This window comes from Lontra canadensis, unplaced genomic scaffold (assembly GCF_010015895.1).
Source record: "Lontra canadensis isolate GAN:19392208 unplaced genomic scaffold, GSC_riverotter_1.0 scaffold45, whole genome shotgun sequence".
In the NCBI taxonomy this organism is placed as follows: Eukaryota; Metazoa; Chordata; class Mammalia; order Carnivora; family Mustelidae; genus Lontra; species Lontra canadensis.
This window is the reverse complement of record NW_022631039.1, coordinates 10,682,185-10,701,270: the sequence shown is the minus strand read 5'-3', so window position 1 is coordinate 10,701,270 and position 19,086 is coordinate 10,682,185. Positions and strand designations below refer to the sequence as shown.

Sequence of the window (19,086 nt, the reverse complement as noted above, 5' to 3'; positions counted from 1 at the left end):
GCACCTGGGTGGCTTACTCGATTAAGCGTCTGCCTTCAGCTCAGGTCATCATCCCAGGGTCCTGGGATCAGCCCCACATAAGGCTCCCTGCTCAGCAGGGAGTCTGCTTCTACCTCTACCTTTACCGCTCCCCCTGCTCGTGTTCTCTCTCACGTATTCTCTTTCTAACAAAATCTTAAAAAATAATAATAATAATAATAAAAAGACAAGCCTCAGGGTGGGAGAAATTCTTCAGAGCCTACATATCCAACAAAGACCTTATCTAACTATATAAACAACTCTCAAAACTCAACTGCATAAAAACAAAGAATGCAATAGAGAATGAGCAAAAGATAGCAAAGAGGTATTTTACCAAACGGGATATACAGATGGCAAATAAGCACATGGAAAGATGTTCTAGACCTTTAGGCATTAGGGAAATGAAAATTAAAACCACAACAAGGTATCATTATATACCTATCAGTATGGTTAAAATGAAAAATAGTGACAACACCAAATGCTGGCAAACATGCAGAAAAACCAGAACTCCCATACCTTGATGGTAAGATTGTAAAATGGTCAGCCATACTGGAAAACTGACAGTTTCTTATAAAAGCAACTACCATATGACCCAGTGATGGCAATCCTGGGCATTTACTTCAAAGCAATAAAGATTATGTTCACACATATGTTGTACACGCTCATGCTTACAGTAGCTCTAATCAGAGTATCCCCGAAGTGGACACAATCCAGATGTCCTTCTGTGGATGACTGGTTAAAAAAAGTCATGGCACATCCCATCCATACCATGGAATACTACTCAACAATTAAAAAAAAAAAAAAAGCCCACAAATTATTAGTACACACAACCTAAATGAATCTTCAGAGAATTAATGCTCAGAGAATTATGCTGAATGAAAAAGCTAATCCCAAAACATTACACATTGTACAACTTAATATATATAAATAACATTCCTGAAATTACAAAATTATAGAAATGAAAAACAGATTAGTGGTTGCCAGGGGTTAAAGGAGGACATCAGGGCACAAAGAAAGTAGGCATGGCTATAAAAGGGGAACATGAGGGAGTCCGTAATGATGAAAAAGTTCTGAATCGGACTGTATTCATGTCAACAACCAGTCTTACCACTGGGGAAACTGGGTAAGGAACACAGGAGGTCTGTGTGTCATTCTTACAACCGCATATGAATCTACGATTACCTCAAAACAAAAATGTTAACTTTTATTTTTTATTTATTTTTTTTAAAGATTTTATTTATTTGACAGACAGAGATCACAAGTAGGCAGAGAGGCAGGCAGAGAAAGAGAGGGGAAGCAGGCTCCCCGCAGAGCAGAGAGCCCGATGCGGGGCTTGATCCCGGAACCCTGGGATCATGACCAGAGCCGAAGGCAGAGGCTTTAACCCACTAGCCACCCAGGCGCCCCCAAAATGTTAACTTTTAAAAAGGCAAAACAAGGACATCTCAGACTGAGAATAAAACAAAAAGCAGAGTTCATCCCTAGCAAGCAAAGTTAAGGGAAGTCCCTTAGCCATCATGAAAAAGAGCACATGGAAATCTAAATCCACTAAAGGAATTGAAAGCAGTGGAAATAACTCAACAGGTAAATAACAAAGATTTTTAAACACACCTTAACTATTTAAAGCAAAACCTTTATAATTTGTTTAAGGCAAAAATAACACAATATATTGTGTGATTGTAACACAGGTAGATGATGACAATGTCACAAATAAATGCCAGGAGAGAGGAGATGAAAGTACACTGTCACCAAGTTCTTACAATACGATACACAAATGGAATATTACTTGAAGGCAAACTGATCATTTAAAGATGTAAGCCAGGGGCACCTGGGTGGCTTAGTCATTAAGCATCTGCCTTCGGCTCAGGTCATGATCCCATGGTCCTGTGATCGAGCCCCGCATTGGGCTCCCTGCTACACGGGAAGCCTGCTTCTTCCTCTCCCATTCCTCCTGTTTGTGTTCCCTCTCTCACCGTATCTCTCTCTGCCGAATAAATAAAATCTTAAAAAAAAAAAAAAAGATGTATGCCAAACCCTAAAGCCACCATTAGAAAAGAGAAAACAAAGTTACAGAAAATATGCCAAAAGGATTAACTATCATAAAATTATTCACTTCAAAAGAAGGCAGAAGGGCGCTGGGTGGCTCAGTGAGTTAAGCCTCTGCCTTCGGCTCAGGTCATGATCTCAGGGTCCTGGGATCGAGTCCTGCATTGGGCTCTCTGCTGGGCAGGGAGCCTACTTCCTCTTCTCTCTCTCTGCCTGCCTCTCTGCTTACTTGTAATCTCTGTCAAATAAATAAATAAAATCTTAAAAAAAAAAAAAAGGCAGAAAAAGATGAAAAAGGAAGTAAGGAATAAATGGGACAAAGGGAAAACAAACAGCAAGATGGTAAGTTTAAACCCAACCATATCAATTAATCAATCTCATTAAATACAAATGGGCTTACACCCCAAAATAAAACACAGAGACCGTTAAAAAAAAAAAAAGAAGAAGAAGAAATAAAGAAAATTACATTATGGGCCATCTATACAAGAAATCCACTTTAAGTACAGACACAAATAGGTTAAAAGTAAAAAGATGGAAAAAGATATACCATGATAACATTAATCATAAGAAAACTGGAAAAAAAATCATAAGAAAATTGGAGGGGCTCCATTTATATCAAAGTAGATTTCAGAACAAAGCATATTTGGGATAAAGAGGGTTATCTCATCAATATGAATAGGTCATTTCATAAGGTCATCACAATAGTCTTACGTGACAGAGCTTCAAAACACAAGGCAAAACTGATAAAGAAAAAACAAATTACAAATATATCTCAACAGATCGCTCTCAAAATTTGATAGGACAAGTGGAGAGAAAAGCAGTAAGGACACAGAAGACAGCCTCAATGAAATGACAACTACCTGGGTAGTTAGTTACAGAATTAGCCATGAAGAACCTGACTATCATCGGCATTTACAGAAACTCCAAACCACAGAGCAGACCACACATCCTTATGAAGTACACATGGGACATTTACCAAACCAGCCCATGTTCTGGTGCCTAACACAAGTCTCAAGTTTAAAAGGATTCAAACAATAAAAAATAGACTCTGGCCACAAGAGAATTAAATTAGAAATCAGTAACAGGACAATTTCTGGAAAGCCCTCAGAACATTTGGCAACTAAACAACACACCTCTAAATAATCACAAGGGCAATTAGAAAGTATTTGGACCTGAATAAAAATGAGTATGTGAAATACTGAAAAGTCTGGAACACAAGTAAAGCAGCATTCAAGGGAAATTTATGGCATTAAACAAAATGGAAAAGAAAATCTCAAATTAAATGACCTACACTTCCCATTTAAGAAACTAGAATAGGGCACGTTAAATCCAAAGTAGGCAGGAGAAAAAGAGTGGTAAAAAGAAGAAGAAACATCAGTAAAACAGAAAACAAAGTAACAAGGATACCAAGAGCTGATTTTCTGAGAAGATCAATAAGATGAATAAAAAGGGATAACAGAACATTATGAACAACTTTATGCTGGTACATTCGACATGGAAGACAAATTCCTTGAGAGACACAAACTACCAAAGTGCTCTGATGAAAAAAATGGAGAACCGGAAGAAGCCTAGATCTATTAAAAAAATTAAATATGTTAAAAAATATATATATATATATACATACCTATGAAAAAAAAAAAAGAAATTAAATATGTAGTTAAAAACCTACCCATGAGAAAACTTCAAGGGCCAGATGGCTTCACTGAAATCTACCAAACATTTAAGTAAGATATAACACCAATTCTACAAAAGGTCTTCCAGGAAATAGAAGAAAATAATCCCAACATCGTTCCCACCATAGTTCATAATGACACCATGAACCCTGATGCCAAAATCAGAAAAAGGCATAAGGAACTATAAACTAATATTCGTCATCAACGTAAAATTTTTAAAATTCTTAGCAAATCCAATGATACATGGAAATTATAATGCATCATAACCAGGCTGGGCTCATCTCTGGCATGCAAATTTGGCTTAGGATTCAAGTAAACACTCGGCAGGGTGAAAGGCACCTCGGAAAACTCTCCAGCTAACAATGTACGTAAAAGTGAAAGACTAGGGGAGCCTGGGTGGCTCAACGGGTTAAAGCCATGACTCAGGTCATGATCCCAGGGTTCTGGGATCGAGCCCCACGTTGGGCTCTCTGCTCAGCAGGGAGCCTGCTTTCCTTCCTCTCTCTCTCTGCCTGCCTCTCTGCCTAATTGTGATCTCTGTCTGTCAAATAAATAAATAAAATCTTTAAAAAAAAAAAAAAGTGAAAGACTAAAATGCCTTCCCCCTCAGGTGAAGGAGACGCAGCTGTCATATCTACTTCCACCGCATCCATCCAACACTAGAATGGAGGTCCTGGCCAGTGTGTCACAGCAAGAAATAGCATGCAGACTGGAAATGAAGAAGTAAAACTGTCCTTATGTACAGATCACATGACTGACTCCATATAAAATCTTAAGAAATCTTAAAAAAAAAAAAAAACTACCAGAATTAATAAATTTACTAAGATTGCAGGATACAAGATCAATATCCAAAAATCAGTTGCATTTTTATAGCCCAGCAACAAACAATTAGAAATTCAAATTCAAAAATATTACCATTTATGATAGCTTCCAAAGACAGGAAATACTCAGAGATAAATCTGATAAAAAATGTGCACAATATGAGAGCTTTGAGAATTAAGCAATACTACAAAGAAAAACTAAAGAGAACCTAAATAACTGGAGATGTGTACCTTGTTTGGGGGACAGAAAACACTTTAGATGTCAATCATCCCAAATTAATTCATAGTTTCAACACTATACTAATCAAAATTCTAGCAAGCTTTTTTATAGATGTTGACAAACTGAGTCCAACATTCACTTGGAAATGCCAAAGACCAAGAATGGCCAAAACAACTTTGAAAAAGGACAGAAACACCGGAGGACTTTCCTGATTTTAAAAACTTTTTAATGTATAGGAATCAAGACGCTGTGTTATGGTGTCAAGATAGACCATGGATCAGTGCAACAGAACAGAGTCCAGAAACAGATCCATATGATATGGTCAATTGATTTTTGACAAAGAAACAAAGTCAATTAAGTGGAGAAAGGACTATCTTTGAACAAACGGAGCGGGATCAACTGGATACCCATGCTGAAAAATCTGACCTTCAATTCACTCTTCACACCACACATAAAAATTAACTCAAAATGGATCATGGACCAATATAAAAGCTACAACTATAAAACTTCTAAAAGAATATAGAGAAAATCTTCATGACTTCTGGTGAAGCAAAGATTTCTTTTTCTTTTCTTTCTTTTTTTGAAAGATTTTACCCATTCTTGGGGCGCCTGGGTGGCTGAGTGGGTTAAGCCTCTGCCTTCAGCTCAGGTCATGATCTTAGGGTCCTGGGATTGAGCCCCACATCAGGCTCTCTACTCAGGGGAGAGCCTGATTCTCCCTCTTACTCTGCCTACTGCTCCCCCTGCTTGTGCTCTCTCTCCCCTCTTTCTGTGAAATAAATAAAAGCTTTTAAAAAAAATTAATAACATGGAATTCTTCAAAACTAAAAACATGCTCTTCAAAAAACAGTGTGAAAAGAATATTCTTCCCAGACTGGAAGATAATATTTGCAAATTACATCTCCAATAAAGGTCTTGTACCCAGAATATATAAAAACTCTCAAAAACTAAACAAAAGAACACTACTCAATTTTAAATCAAGCAAAAGCTTTGAACAGGCACTTTAGCCAAGAGAGTATACAGATGGCAATTAACCACATGGAAAAATGTTCAACATCATTACTCATTAGGGAACTGCAAATTAAAACCACAGTGGGGTAGTACTTGCTATACCACACACCTACTAGAATGGCTAAGTTGGAAAGACTGACCACACCAAACATTATGGTGAGATACGGAACAAATGGAACTTTCAGTCACTTCTGCTGGGAATGTAAAATACCAGAATCCCTCTGCGAAACAGACTGGAAGTTTACCTTAAACTTTACACACATGTATTACAGGACCAAGCCATTCCACTCTTAAGTATTTACCCAAAAGAATACATGTCCTTACAAAGACCTGTTTATAAACACGTATATAAAAATGATCATAGTAGCTTCATCTATGATGGCCCCAAATGAGAAAAGCCCAAATGTCCATCAATAGATGGGTGAATGGAGAAACAAAATGTGGTATATTCATACAATGGAATACTACTTAACAGTAAAAACTAACTATTGAGGGACACCTGAATGGCTCAGTTGATTAAGCCACTGCCTTCAGCTCAGGTCATGATCCCAGAGTCCTGGGATCGAATCCCGCGGAGCCTGCTTCTCTCTGCCTCTGCCTGCTTGTGCATGCTCATGCATGTGCTCTCTCTCTCTGACAAATAAATAAAATCTTAAAAAACAAAAACAAAAACCTAACTACTGATACATGCAACATGGAATAATGTTAAAATAAATGCACTAAGTCAAAGAAGCCAGGCAATATAAGAATATATGCCTGTATAATCCCACTATATGACATTCTAAAAAATACAAACTAATCTATAGTAGACAGAAAGCACACCAGTTGTTGTCTGGGGTGGAGGAGATGAAGGGCAAGAGGGGTAGAAGGAAGTGGTTTCAAAGGACCACTGGAAAACTTTGGGGGAGATGAATATATTCATTACCTTAATTGTGGTAGTAGTTTCATGGGAGTACACAAATGTCAAAATGCATCAAACACACATTTTAAGTATGTGCAATTTATTATGTAACAATTATACCTCAATAAAGCTAAGGGAAATATACCTAAGTTATGTACATATATAAAATCGCACATATAATAAAGAGACCTAACATATATAAATGATTATGCCTTGATATAGCTAAATGAAGGAAAAATAGAAAGTACAAAAGCTACAAACAGCATAGAAGATAGATACCTAATTCTGGGCACCTGGAGCTTCTGAATTTTTGTGTTGGTCCCTTGTCTCACAGCCCAGGTGCCAGTACTGCGTTTTCACCCACACCCTACTTACATTAAGCACAAAAGTGATAGGAAGGCTTTCTATGGGGAATGAATTATGAACTTAGGGGGGAAATGAAGGCAAACAAATGTTCATTCTGTAATGTAAAAGCCCTTGGCATACCAAACACCTCGGACAGTGAGATTCTAGGTGATTTTCCTTTGGTTTCTTTAAAATTTTTCTGTACTTTCCAAATTCTTTACAAGCATTATTTTGCTCTTCGGTGGGCAAGGGGGTACGGGACAGTTTTAAAAGATCCAGTTTAATTTCTCCATTAAGTAAAGAACAATTCAAGAAGAAGCCTAAGGAGTTTTCACCCTGATAATTAATGAAAAGCACCCAAACACACACACAACACACACACACACAAACACATACACCCCTCAGTGTTACTGTAGATCAAAGAACAGGGAGATTTCATTTATAAGGATGAAGGATACTTACAATATATTTAGAAGCTCAAACCTCAAAAATTAGATGCATTCTGAATTTCACTAGTCAACCACTGAGCTGGCTGTCACCTATTAAAGACATATTTTAACTGATTTCCTGGCCTTTAGGTTGAAAAGGGAGCTCACACACACTCAAAAGAAAGTCCTATATGAATTTTCAGAAGGTCAGAGGCCATAACAAGAGGTTCCTCTCCATTAAGACTTACAAGCCTGCAAATGAATCAAGATGGAAGCAGGAGAGAGAGGATTTCTTAACTCTGCTTGTCCCAAGCTGTTGGCGGCAGACACTTCTGTCACTTTTTTTTAGCAAGTGTATAGAAAGCCAGCAGGGGGTTCAGAAATGCCAAATGCTGATAAAATATGTTTCTTTTTCAATAACTTCACAGGTCAAATGAGGTGCAAAATGATTTTTATGCAGCCCGAATACAAATCTTAAGAGCCTTCCTCCATCGTTTCTAAAAGAATAAAGCAATTTCCTAGTGATCATAGAATTCTTGGCTTCATTCTTCACCTTCATTGCAGAGAAAGAAAATGAGAGCAGGGTTAGCACAGAGCACACTACAGTAGTTAACGTAACGCAGAACACTTACATGTCTTGGAGTGTTCATGAGATAGCATGTAATTGGCAAGAGGTGGCGTGTAAGTCAAACACTGCAGTGCTGCGTTGGCAAAACACGTATTGCCCAAATTCTGGAGCCCAGCTCCAACTCTGTGAGTTTGCTGCCACTTAAGACAAATCTTCTCAGATGGGAAAAGAACTTTTTGTGGAGGAGCAATGCCATCACCTAGGGCTAGAAAAACAAGAAATATTTAAAAACAAAGCTTTGCACGCTTCTCAAGCTCAATAAACAGCAACACATCAAACTGAATCTGATCAAAATTAGGTTTTTAGCAGGTAATCAGAAATACAGGGAAGAGGGGTGCCTGGGTGGCTCAGTGGGTTAAGCTGCTGCCTTCGGCTCAGGTCATGATCTCAGGGTCCTGGGATGGAGCCCCGCATCAGGCTCTCTGCTCAGAAGGGAGCCTGCGTCCCCCCCTCCCCCGCCTGCCTCTCTGCCTGCTTGTGATCTCTGTCAAATAAATAAAATCTTAAAAAAAAAAAAAAAAGAAAAGAAAAGAAAGAACTACAGGGAAGAAAGGGAAATTTTAAAGGACAGATCCTAGAATGTGGGAAATCGAAAAGATCTGGTTTCTTCAGTAAGTAAACTGCAATGACCAAAGGGGGTGTTCAAGGAAACTTAGAGACACCTACCAAATGCAAAGTACAGACCTTGTCTGGATGTTGACTGCAACAAACCAACTGTTAAAAAAATTTTTTTGACAAGTGGACAAATTTTAACATTGACTAGAATTTTAATATAAAGATGCTTAAATTTTTAGAAAAGAGTTTTTTTAGTTATACAAACTAAAATATGTATAGAAGAAATAAAAAATCTTAGATTTACTTTATAATGATGGACAGGGGAGTCCCGGGTGAAGGCATAATCAGCTCTGAGTCGATAAAGCTCACTGATGACTACATGTGAGTTCATTCTAACTACTCTTTCATACCTACTTAAAACCTTTTCAACACAATCTACAGAAAATGCAGGCTGAGCCCACTCTCTAGAACATTTGCTGTGGATGCTTCTACTCAGTACCACCACACTCACCACCCTCTTCACTGGCACTGCACGTCTAGAGTCCTTATTAACGGCCAGTCTCAGTCTAAGAGGTGGCAGAGACATGGTCCCCATTTTTCCAGAAAGGAAACCGGCTCTGAACTCAGGCTGCTGGGCACCACTATCCATGTTCATAAGCATATTTCTATGTTGCCTAAAAAGATGTCTATTTTCAAGACTTATAAACAGATTATTAATGATAGCTATGCTAACAGAACTCAGGTGAAGCTCAAAAACAACTTAGGTAGGAAAGTTCAATCATCCATATGAAGACTATCTTTTCAAAAGTTTGCCAGTTCCTTGGTGCTGCTGGAGATGGAAATGCCTTAATGGATGGTTCTCTATTTTAACAGAAATTAATGGGTTTAAGTATGCAAAGGTAGGCTTCAGCTCAGTGGGAGCAGAAAGAAAAATTAGGAAAAAAAAACGAGTGCACAGAGAATGGGACAAGGGCTCCAAAAAGGGCACGGCAGGGTGATGTGAGTTAAGGCCTGGGAGAGAGAAAGGAACCCCAGCAAGTAACGGGAAGTTGGAGTCAGTGAAAAGAAGTCCTGTGGGAAAGTCTTGGTGGTGAAGGTCTTTAAACTCCATGTGTAACATTCAATTAAATTGTTTGTGATATAACTTTCCTCCTACCCAAAACACCTTCAGCGAATCACACCACCTGCCACCACACCACAATATCACATTTACTGTGAGGATGCAAAACAATATGAGGGCCAAACTATTCTAAGCCAAATGACGTTCTGAGTAGGAACTAATCTATTTTCTTTGCATTTCAAAGCTTTCAAACCCAAAAATCTCAGAAGTACCAACTCAAGTGTCAATGTTTCATTTAACCGGATGAGTTAACAAAATGTAACCACATTTGCACAGCTTTAACAAATGTAACATTTACATTATCTGCTGTCTTTCAAAGACCTTTATTACCACAGTTGATTTTAACTGGTGTAAAACCCAAAACCTAAAAAAACAACCCACAGTTGGGTAGAGCCATTTGTCAAAAGGCCATCGTTTTTGTTTTTGTTGATATATATATATAATTTATTTATTTGAGAGAAAAAATGAGAGAGAGAGAGAGAACATGAGATGGGGGAGGGTCAGAGGGAGAAGCAGACTCTCTGCCAAGCAGGGAGCCTGATGCGGGACTCAATCCCTGGTCTCCAGGATTATGACCTGAGCTGAAGACAGTTGCTTAACCCACTGAGCCACCCAGGTGCCCCGTAGGCAATCGTTTTTTAAAAACATCTTCAAGGGGCACCTGGGTGGCTCAGTGGATTAAAGCATCTGCCTTCAGCTCAAGTCATGATCTCGGGGTCCCGGGATCGAGCCCCGTCAGGCTCTCTGCTCGGCAGGGAGCCTGCTTCCTGCCTGCCTCTCTGCCTACTTGTGATCTCTCTCTCTGTCAAATAAACACATGAAATACTAAAAAAAGAATCTTCAAAATTTTCAAAGACAGACTTCTACTTAGGGAACTACAGTTAACTGACAAGTTAACCAAATGCCCATCTCAAATCTCACCAAGATGAAGTTCATCCCTCAAAAACTTAAGAATAAATGAAACTACAAATATTTTAATAACCAAAAGTAATCCACCCTGTTATAACACTTGTTAATCATGACCAAGCAGCACAGGAAAATGAAGCCTGCAGGGCAACGTCACTGCTGGTCCCTCGGGTGTCAATAGATCTCGCAAAAGACGACACCCTCCCAAAACTGCCAACCGCTGACAGCATTTACACAAGAGTTTCTTGGAGTGATTCGAACTTTAAAAAGTAGTACCTTGGTCCTTTTGTGGTGATGGTTTTGATTTATCAGGTACAGATGAACTTGAATAAACTACAGCACCAGGTACTGGTCCTAAAGAAAGTGTGTGATTTGAAACCTCATTTAGCGAAGACACAGCTCCCCAGCTGGCAGGACCTGCATCCATGTCTCCAGGTGAGACCGCCTCGGAGCTGCCAGGCTGATTCTGATAGGCTGATGGGTCTGAAGACTCAGAAGGTTTGTCAACTATGGTCATTGTTCAACTCTGCAAAAGACAAAACACATGCAGTTGTTTTATAAATTCAGAAAAGTAATCTATTTAATCTACCATTAGATCTTGGAAAATTATCCTACCCATATTTAATTACTGTCAAAGAAGCTGCTGTAAAATAAAAACAGCCATATTTTTTAACTTTGAAATCATGTCCTTGGAACATTTAGCACTACGCTCACCTGACACGTCAACAATATTTAATTATAAAACTTGCAATTATAAAAATTTTTGACTGGATGCTGTCATTCTATTCCAAGCCCCCAAAAGTCTCATATTTCAGTTTATAATCAGGGACCTCAGTTTCCAATTCTATAACATTTACGAAGAACCCATATATTTTCTTCTCCCTATCACTTAAAATTAGAATATGAAACGCACTAATACATCTGACTCAATTTTCAATTCACACAGAATTCATCAGGGAAAAGTCTCAACTACATGAAGAGAAAAATCTAGCTTTAATTTTGAGCTTTAAGTCCAAAATGACTTGTTTGAAATAGACTGTTTAAAAAAAAAAATAGGAAGTCTCACATTTCAAAAGTTTTTCTGAAGAGGCTCATTTATTTGGTATATATGATTTTTTAAATGAAGCCCGTAAGACATTACTGATACCAAACTTGAACATAAATACGTGTTAAAAAAGTAATTATAATTTTCTCTCAGAATCCTATTTTTAAATCTTGGGGCTATCACTCTCTCTCAAATGCTTAATTATGAAAATTAAGCATTTTCTATATGCTGGGCACTGTGTTAATCACTGAACATAGATTAATTTACTTAATTTTCATTAACAGACCTATGAGAAATTGAATAGAATACACAGGGTCTATAAAATGGAGCAATTATAACCCAAACTAGTCAGCAACTGGAACCAGTCACCAGGCCCAATATTCCCAGCAAGAGTTCCTTCTGGCTGCTGACCTAGTCACCGGGGTTCCTTTAGGAATGTAAACTGCCCAGTGAAAACCAAAGCTAATGTGCCACTACTCTATAGATAAGCTTTCCCTCAGGCATGCCCCGACTGCCCCCAGGACAACTTCTCAACACCCAGACTTGGCAGGGCCTGGCCCAGGAACCACTTCACACACTCCCCAGCTTCCGTTCCTACCTGAGCTCTCTGGGCTCTTCACATGCTGTTCTTTTTCACCTCACACTCTTCCAGCCTTCCACCTCCAGCCAGTCACAATTATCACTTCTCAGTTTAGAATTCATTTCCTCTGGGACGCTTTCCTTGACAACATCCCTCCCCCAAGACCAGGTCAGAACCCATCCGCAGGCTCCCACAGCGCCCTGCCACCGATTTCTATGGTAGCGCTGGGGCACCTACTCCGCGGCCGGTTTCACTTGTTGCTCTCCAGCACACTTGTATTTCTACGCCCGGACCTGGCACACAGAAAGCTGGCCACACATGTGCTGAACAAATGAATGAATCCCGAAGACAGGAAGTAACCAGGGTTTGCTTTTAGCACTGACTTGTGCTGAGTGATTTATATACAGTATCTCATTTGTATACAGTATCTCATTCCTACTTTGAAGTAGGAACAGCCTTTAAAACTTGCTTTAAAAAATATTCGATACAGGGGCGCCTGAGTGGCTCAGTGTTAAGCGACTGCCTTTGGCTCAGGTCATGATCCCAGGGTCCTGGGATGGAGCCCCACATCGGGCTCCCTGCTCAGCAGGAGGCCTGCTTCTCCCTCTCCCACTGCCCCTGCTTGTATTTCCTCTCTTGCTGTCTGTCTCTCTGTCAAATAGATAAATAAAATCTTAGAAAAATAAAAATAAAAAAATATTCAATACAGATAGGTAAGAGAATAAATACCAACATTCGTGTCACCTCAACAAATGTTATAATAAAGTCTGCTCACAGTAAGTTTCTTTTAAAAGCCACAATTTTGTTGTAATTTTAAATTACAGCATGATTATAGCCCCCTGCCCTGAAAACACAACCTTGAGAATTTGGGGGGGATCTTATGCAGAAATAAAAAAAAGTTGACATTAGATCTTAATAAAATAGGAAAAACAAAACTATTTTAAGTCAATTTAAGATACAGGATCTTCATTCAAGAAGAAAGCTTGAGCTGTTTATCCAAATAAAGTCTGCACCATGAAACACAGGGGAGGTAAGCAAGAATAAGAAAACAAAAGAGAAGGAGGGAGAGAAGAAGGAGCAAAAGGAAGAAGCAAGCCAAAACAGAGACCCCAGGAAAAGTTAATTTGGCCTCATCTACAATAACATTTAACAGCAAAAACCTCAATTTTCCTAGGATAAACATCTCTTCAGGACAATCATTAACAACCAACCAAATAAAACCATTTCAGTTGTTCCATTTGCTGGGGGGGGGGGGGGCTTTTAAATGAAAAAAAAAAAAATTAAGGAAAGCATACAACTCAATCAATAGCCATATAATATTATACTTCTAAGAAAACAAACCAAAACCATCCACTCATCTTCATTTGTATATTTGGCCAATGACTACTTATCCTAAAACCATTGAGGATCAAACTAAATTGCATTGGCTACAGAGATACCCTTTCTACAAGCCAAACATTATACAGGACCTTAGATTCTTAAGTTACATGTTCTTTACTGTTAGTAAAGCTTCTAAACATCACAGTTATGATTATATTTGGCTTTGAATCAACTACTTCAATGAAAAGTTAAAATTTCTCTCAGCATCTTCTAATGATACACAAAAAGTTACAAAAACATGTTTAAAAAAATGAGTACATGTATCAAGGCTGGAGGTGTGTGGAGGAATGAGACTAATGGACTTCACAAATGTTTGCTTTAACTGCAATCTTTTATTCAGAAGTCTTACGATTTTTAGTCCCTTATAGTTCTATCAAATACCAGAATGCATTATTCTTTCTCATTTTAAAAATAAGCATATAGCTGTTTTAAACATTGTGGCACTGCACATAAAGGTAATAGTATCAGTGCCTGTAGAAAAGAAGCTGATACACTCTGCTTCTTCATAAACAATGTAATCCATGTTCTTGCAACATTTGTTTAAGTGGAAAACACACAAGCGTTAAAAAGATACAGCCTTGATTTCAATTATTTTTAAGTAAATAAAACGAAAACGACTAGCCTTAAACCTTTACAAACCAAACAGTGCGGACTTGATTCAATGATAGGAAAAGAAAGTGAAACTTAGATAAAAACAAATAAGTAAAACTGATTATTCATATCCCCTATGCACTTTGAATGAGCCAAGAGTGAAATTATCTTTAAAATTTAGCACTCTTAAAAATTTTTGAGACGCCACAAAAACATATGAGAACCTGTAATACTGTTGCTACCTTGAAAAAGAGGTGTTAACTGAACAGTTTCTCAACACGTTTTACTGTTATCTGAGTATATTTACTTCAAATAACTAACGTGTTTTCCCATAAACAAGTAAACGCTAAGGCCTCCCTGAATATAAAAGCGCTATTCAACAAAAGTAATCTCAACTGCATTCATTAGAACAAGGTTAAAGTCCTAGATTGTAAAACTTCTGTCCCGTCAAATTTTCATTTCAAACATCTGAAACTGATCACCCTCTCCCCCGACCCCCTCCAGGTAAGTTGGCTCTTCCTGCCCGGAAGATAAAGAACTGGACCGAGGCGCACACGCTTTTGGGGACGCGCCGCCGGGGCCGGCTGGCCCCTCCTCTCCCCCCCGAGGGTGCCCGCTCCGCCCCAGCGGCCGGCGTGGGGAACCCGGACACTCGGCGGAGGAGCCAGGTGGACGGCCCCGCGAGGGGGACCGGCGTGCCGCGGAGGGGCGGCGGGGTGGGAAAGTTTGTCTCTCTGGGGGGTGCGGTGGGGGTGGGGAGGCGAGCCCCAGGCTCCGAGGGCCGCTTGGGGGCGGGAGGTGGCAGCCACGCGGGGGGCGGCGGGCGGGCCAGGGACGCCGGACTCCGCGGCCGGCGGCCGGCACACGCCCACCGCTGGCAGACCCGTGCGGGCCAGGCCGCCCCGGAGCCGCCCGCCCGGCCCGGCCCACGGGCCGAGGGGGCGGGCTGGGGCCGGGTGGGGGTGGGAGGGCAGTGTCCATGGCAACCAGGGGGGTCTGGCCTCCCCGCGCAGCCCGGCTCTCGGGGCGCCCTACCGCCCCGGCCGCCGCCCCCTCCCCAGCGGCCTGGCCCGGCCGGCGGTAGCGGCGCTGCCACCGGCGCCGCGGGGTCTCGGGCGGCCCGCGGCTGCGGAGGGGGCGGCGGGCGAGGGGCCGCGCCAGTCCCCCGCGGGCCGCGCCGGCTCAGGGGCGGCCCGGCCAGCTGCGGTCGAGGCGAGCGGGGCGCTCCGCGGGCCCCACGCCGGCCAGCGGCGGGCGGGAAGGAGGCGGGAGCTTACCTGACCCGGCTCGGCGCTCGCTCCATCCCCCTCGGCCGCCGCCGCCGCCGCCGCCGCACACAGCCCAGCCGCCCGGCGGGGGACAATGACGTGCCTCCATCCGGGCACCGCCGCCGCCGCCTCCGGGTCAGCGCCGCGCCCGCAGCGCCCCGCCGGGCCGCCAGGGGGCGCGCCAGGGCCGCGCCCGCACGCGCCGCCGCCCAGGGGCCGTCGCACAAGAGGCGCGGCACGCAGCTAACGGGCCGGGCGAGCGCGGGAGGGGCCGTCGTCAAAGCGCCGCGGGCGCAAGCTAGCGCGCGCGTCACTGGAGCGCCGGGGCGCCGCGGAAAGGCCGCGCTGATTGGCGGAGCCGAGCCGCGCGGCGCGGGCCGGGGCGGTCTTTCCTCCAGGCGGTCGGCGGGAGCGGACCGTACGGCCCCGAACCAAGCCCTCGCCGTCCTTGCCGCGCCCGACCGGCCTGCACCGGGACGCGGCGGAACTGCGTCCCTCAAACGGACGCGACTCCGGGGAGAGCCTCCCTCGCGCGCTGCGGTACTGTGACTGCGGCGTTCGTCCCTTGGCCTAGCGACCCAGCCTTTAAGGACGCCGGAGCCATGGGGCGCCAACTCGCGCTCAGACTTAACAGACTGCGCGACGGGAAGGGGAGAATTTGAAACCTGGCGCCCGAGGAGGGCAGGGCCCTGTCCAACTCGTCATGATAGCACCTGAGATCCAAGCCTTCCACGGTCTTTGAGGGCAACTAGACCAGCTCTGGCTCCCCAGTGTCACATCCACACGCCCAGCCACTTACTGGACGTCTCCGCAGCGAGACTGAGCCGAAAGCTAATTAGTTCATCGCTGCATTTCCCCTCCTCCGCGACCCTGCTCCTCCCTGATGGGTTCTCTGCTTTAAGGACAACGCACTCTGCTACACTAACCTGAGCCCTTCCGGCCGTCTAATCCCTAACACCAAGTCACGCCCGGCCCTCCCCGAGGCAATCTCCTCACCACATCCATTCCCTCATTCTCTTTTCTGAGGCTCTCCTAATCTCAACTTCCGTTCCACCCTTACTTTTCTGTGATCTCCCTGGTTTTCTTGATCTTTCGGTAACACAGGTCAAGCGTTGCTCCCCTCGGAGCCTTCAGCCTCTTAGTGGTCCACAGAATAGTCTAAACTCCTTCACCTGACATTGAAGCCTCAGCTCCCTTTCTTCTTCTTTGTATCACCAGCCATAACAGGCTTTTTTTCGTACAAACACCCCAAAACATCTGCTTATAGAAGCCCTGCCCGTGCCTCTTCTTCATGGATCCCTGCTTGAATCCCCCATCAGAATCTTACTACTCCCCCTACAAGACCGCATATCTTTATGGTGGCACTCATTTCACTATTGTTATGGGGAAAGAATCACCTGTGTGATTACAATATCAGTTGTGGGTTTGGAGCACAACGTTGAAGTACTCTGAGAAAACAAAGAGGGAAAAGGTGAATTCCAAACCTCCAAAATTCAGTGCTCACTTTTGGGATTAACACAACTCACTTCCGGATGAAGAATGGTTATGGAATTTCACCTTTGTGGCCCTTAGAACACTAGTAAGAGATCTTCGAGATCAGCAGGGCCAGAGGGATGGACTCAGTAATTTACTTGCCTTTCCCCCAAACAACTTTGAGATGATTAGAAAATGAGAAGGAACTGAAGAGCCAGATTCTTAATATTCACCCGAGTCTTGTGGTTTTTCAAAATGCTTCCCTTGGAAGCCACACTAGATGTTTGCCTTCTAATTTCATTTTCCATTCAGTATTCTATTAACAAAGTACCCCCGCAGTCTGCCTCTTAATACAGCACCTGAGCAACTTACGTAGGAAGAGGGTTTGGGAGTTGTTCTGCTTTGTTTTGTTTTTTAACCATCCCTTAGCATTCTCCACCAGAACAGGCTCTTGGGGGCGGGATTACTCACCCCCTCCACCCCACTCTGTGCCTTGAAAGCACACAGAGGGGCTTTTCCTCTAAAGAATCTCAGTGTTGCTTATTTTAACAAACTGACAACATACGTGGAGAAATTACAAAGGATGTTAGGAAGTCCCCGACTTCAAACAGCTGGGGCTTTAGCTGAAGGGATAAGCCAGCTTGCCCCAGAAACTTCTTTTCTTCCAGACCGGCGCTTAATCCAAAGGGAATGCTGTTTGGAGATTTTAGTTTGCCTCTGTTCTTACACATTTTGTGACCTCCACAGATTACTTAGCCCATTGCCTTTATGCTGAAGGCAAACTCACCCCAGGGGCCCTACCTCCCAATACAGACAAAGAACAAAAAGTGTTAAGAGTGATGTTAGATTTTCTGAGAACCTCCACACTCTTATGGAGCCCCTAACGGATGCTGTAAATGCCTTACCAGATCCCCTTTACTGGCTTGTGCCCCCATTCCCTTCCCAGCTGCTATGAGTGTTAGCTGCTAATAACTCACAGCTGCCCCTTCTCCTGACAGCTGTTCTTGGCTGAAGGAAGGCTCAAGTTGCTTCACAGGGAGGTTAACCATGCCTATCACCTCCTTACAGCCTACACCAGTGACCCACTGACAAAGGGGTTCAGAAAGGCCTTGCCTCAACTTGTGACCAGCCTTGTGGTACAGCGAGGGCTCCAAAGTTCCAGTGGGATCAGAGAGAAGTTCATCTTCCATGATATCCTGGCTTGACGCCTTTCCCTGTCCTCTTTCTCCCTTCCCTTTCTCCCCAGAGCACAGTGCATATATAGCATGGGCATCTGAATTCTGTTTCAAGCCCTGCTTCTAGGTAGCCTGGCTTAAGACAATGGGTATCAGAAAAGGTCATAGGAAGCAGTCTTTAATGCTAAGATCCCAGGTGATGTGGGAGGCACTGGTCTCCATGCCATTTTATAAGACTCCCAGGGGAAAGTGGGATGGGAAATGAGTAGAAGGGCATCCTTTGGCTTATTCAATCTCTCTGGTACTTGTGAACATTGGGGAAAAGAGCCAAAAGAGTCACTCTTAGAATGGCTGAGAATATTAGTGTTGTACCTTATGCTTATAAAAGGTGCAAGGCTATTGGTCTCCATCGCATCCCGATTTAATTCACCAGTTCTGGCTCCTGAAAACACTGGATGGGTCAGAGAGGGTGACGATCAACTACTGTGAGCATAACCATCAAGGACTTCTCTAGTACCATCTTAATTCCACCACTGTCTGCCCTGTCCCTGAGAGTACAGCCACAACAGAGTAGTACTTAGAATCCCTCAGTCAATCCTTGCTCTAAGTAAGCCCCTCAGAACAAGCAAAACCAGACCCTTTATCACTTACAGCTTTTACTCAGAATCACTGTGAACAAAGAAGAAATCACAGAAACACCAAAAAATGGATTAGTCATAAAGTATATTGGAAAGAGATGCCTACCATATTTTGCCACAAAACAAGAAGAAAGAAAGAGTACCAAAGGGAAAAAAAAAGGGAAAAGAAAAAGAGTACCTATCTTTCACTATTAAGAGTGCTCAGATGACACCATCAATAGACTTGTCCTGGCAGCCTGGGCTGAGACACAGTCATCACAGAGT

The 19,086-nt window shown here is 42.7% G+C and overlaps 1 protein-coding gene across 3 annotated transcripts in view; it reads right to left on the bottom strand.

The window, feature by feature from the left end:
• The window catches only part of USP42 (ubiquitin specific peptidase 42), a 51,046-nt gene extending 35,370 nt beyond the window's left edge, over positions 1-15,676 (bottom strand). For 2 of the 3 annotated variants that reach the window (XM_032872702.1, XM_032872704.1), the window contains exons 1-3: positions 15,546-15,676; positions 10,949-11,198; positions 8,096-8,296 (exon numbers count right to left, since the gene is read on the bottom strand). In XM_032872702.1, the coding sequence (XP_032728593.1) occupies positions 8,096-8,296; positions 10,949-11,189 (442 nt within the window). In that variant the 5' untranslated portion in view covers positions 11,190-11,198; positions 15,546-15,676. Of the gene's footprint in view, positions 1-8,095; positions 8,297-10,948; positions 11,204-12,320; positions 12,778-15,545 lie in introns of those variants that run through there. The other variant, XM_032872703.1, reaches the window with a different exon arrangement.
• Positions 15,677-19,086: the final 3,410 nt, after the last annotated feature.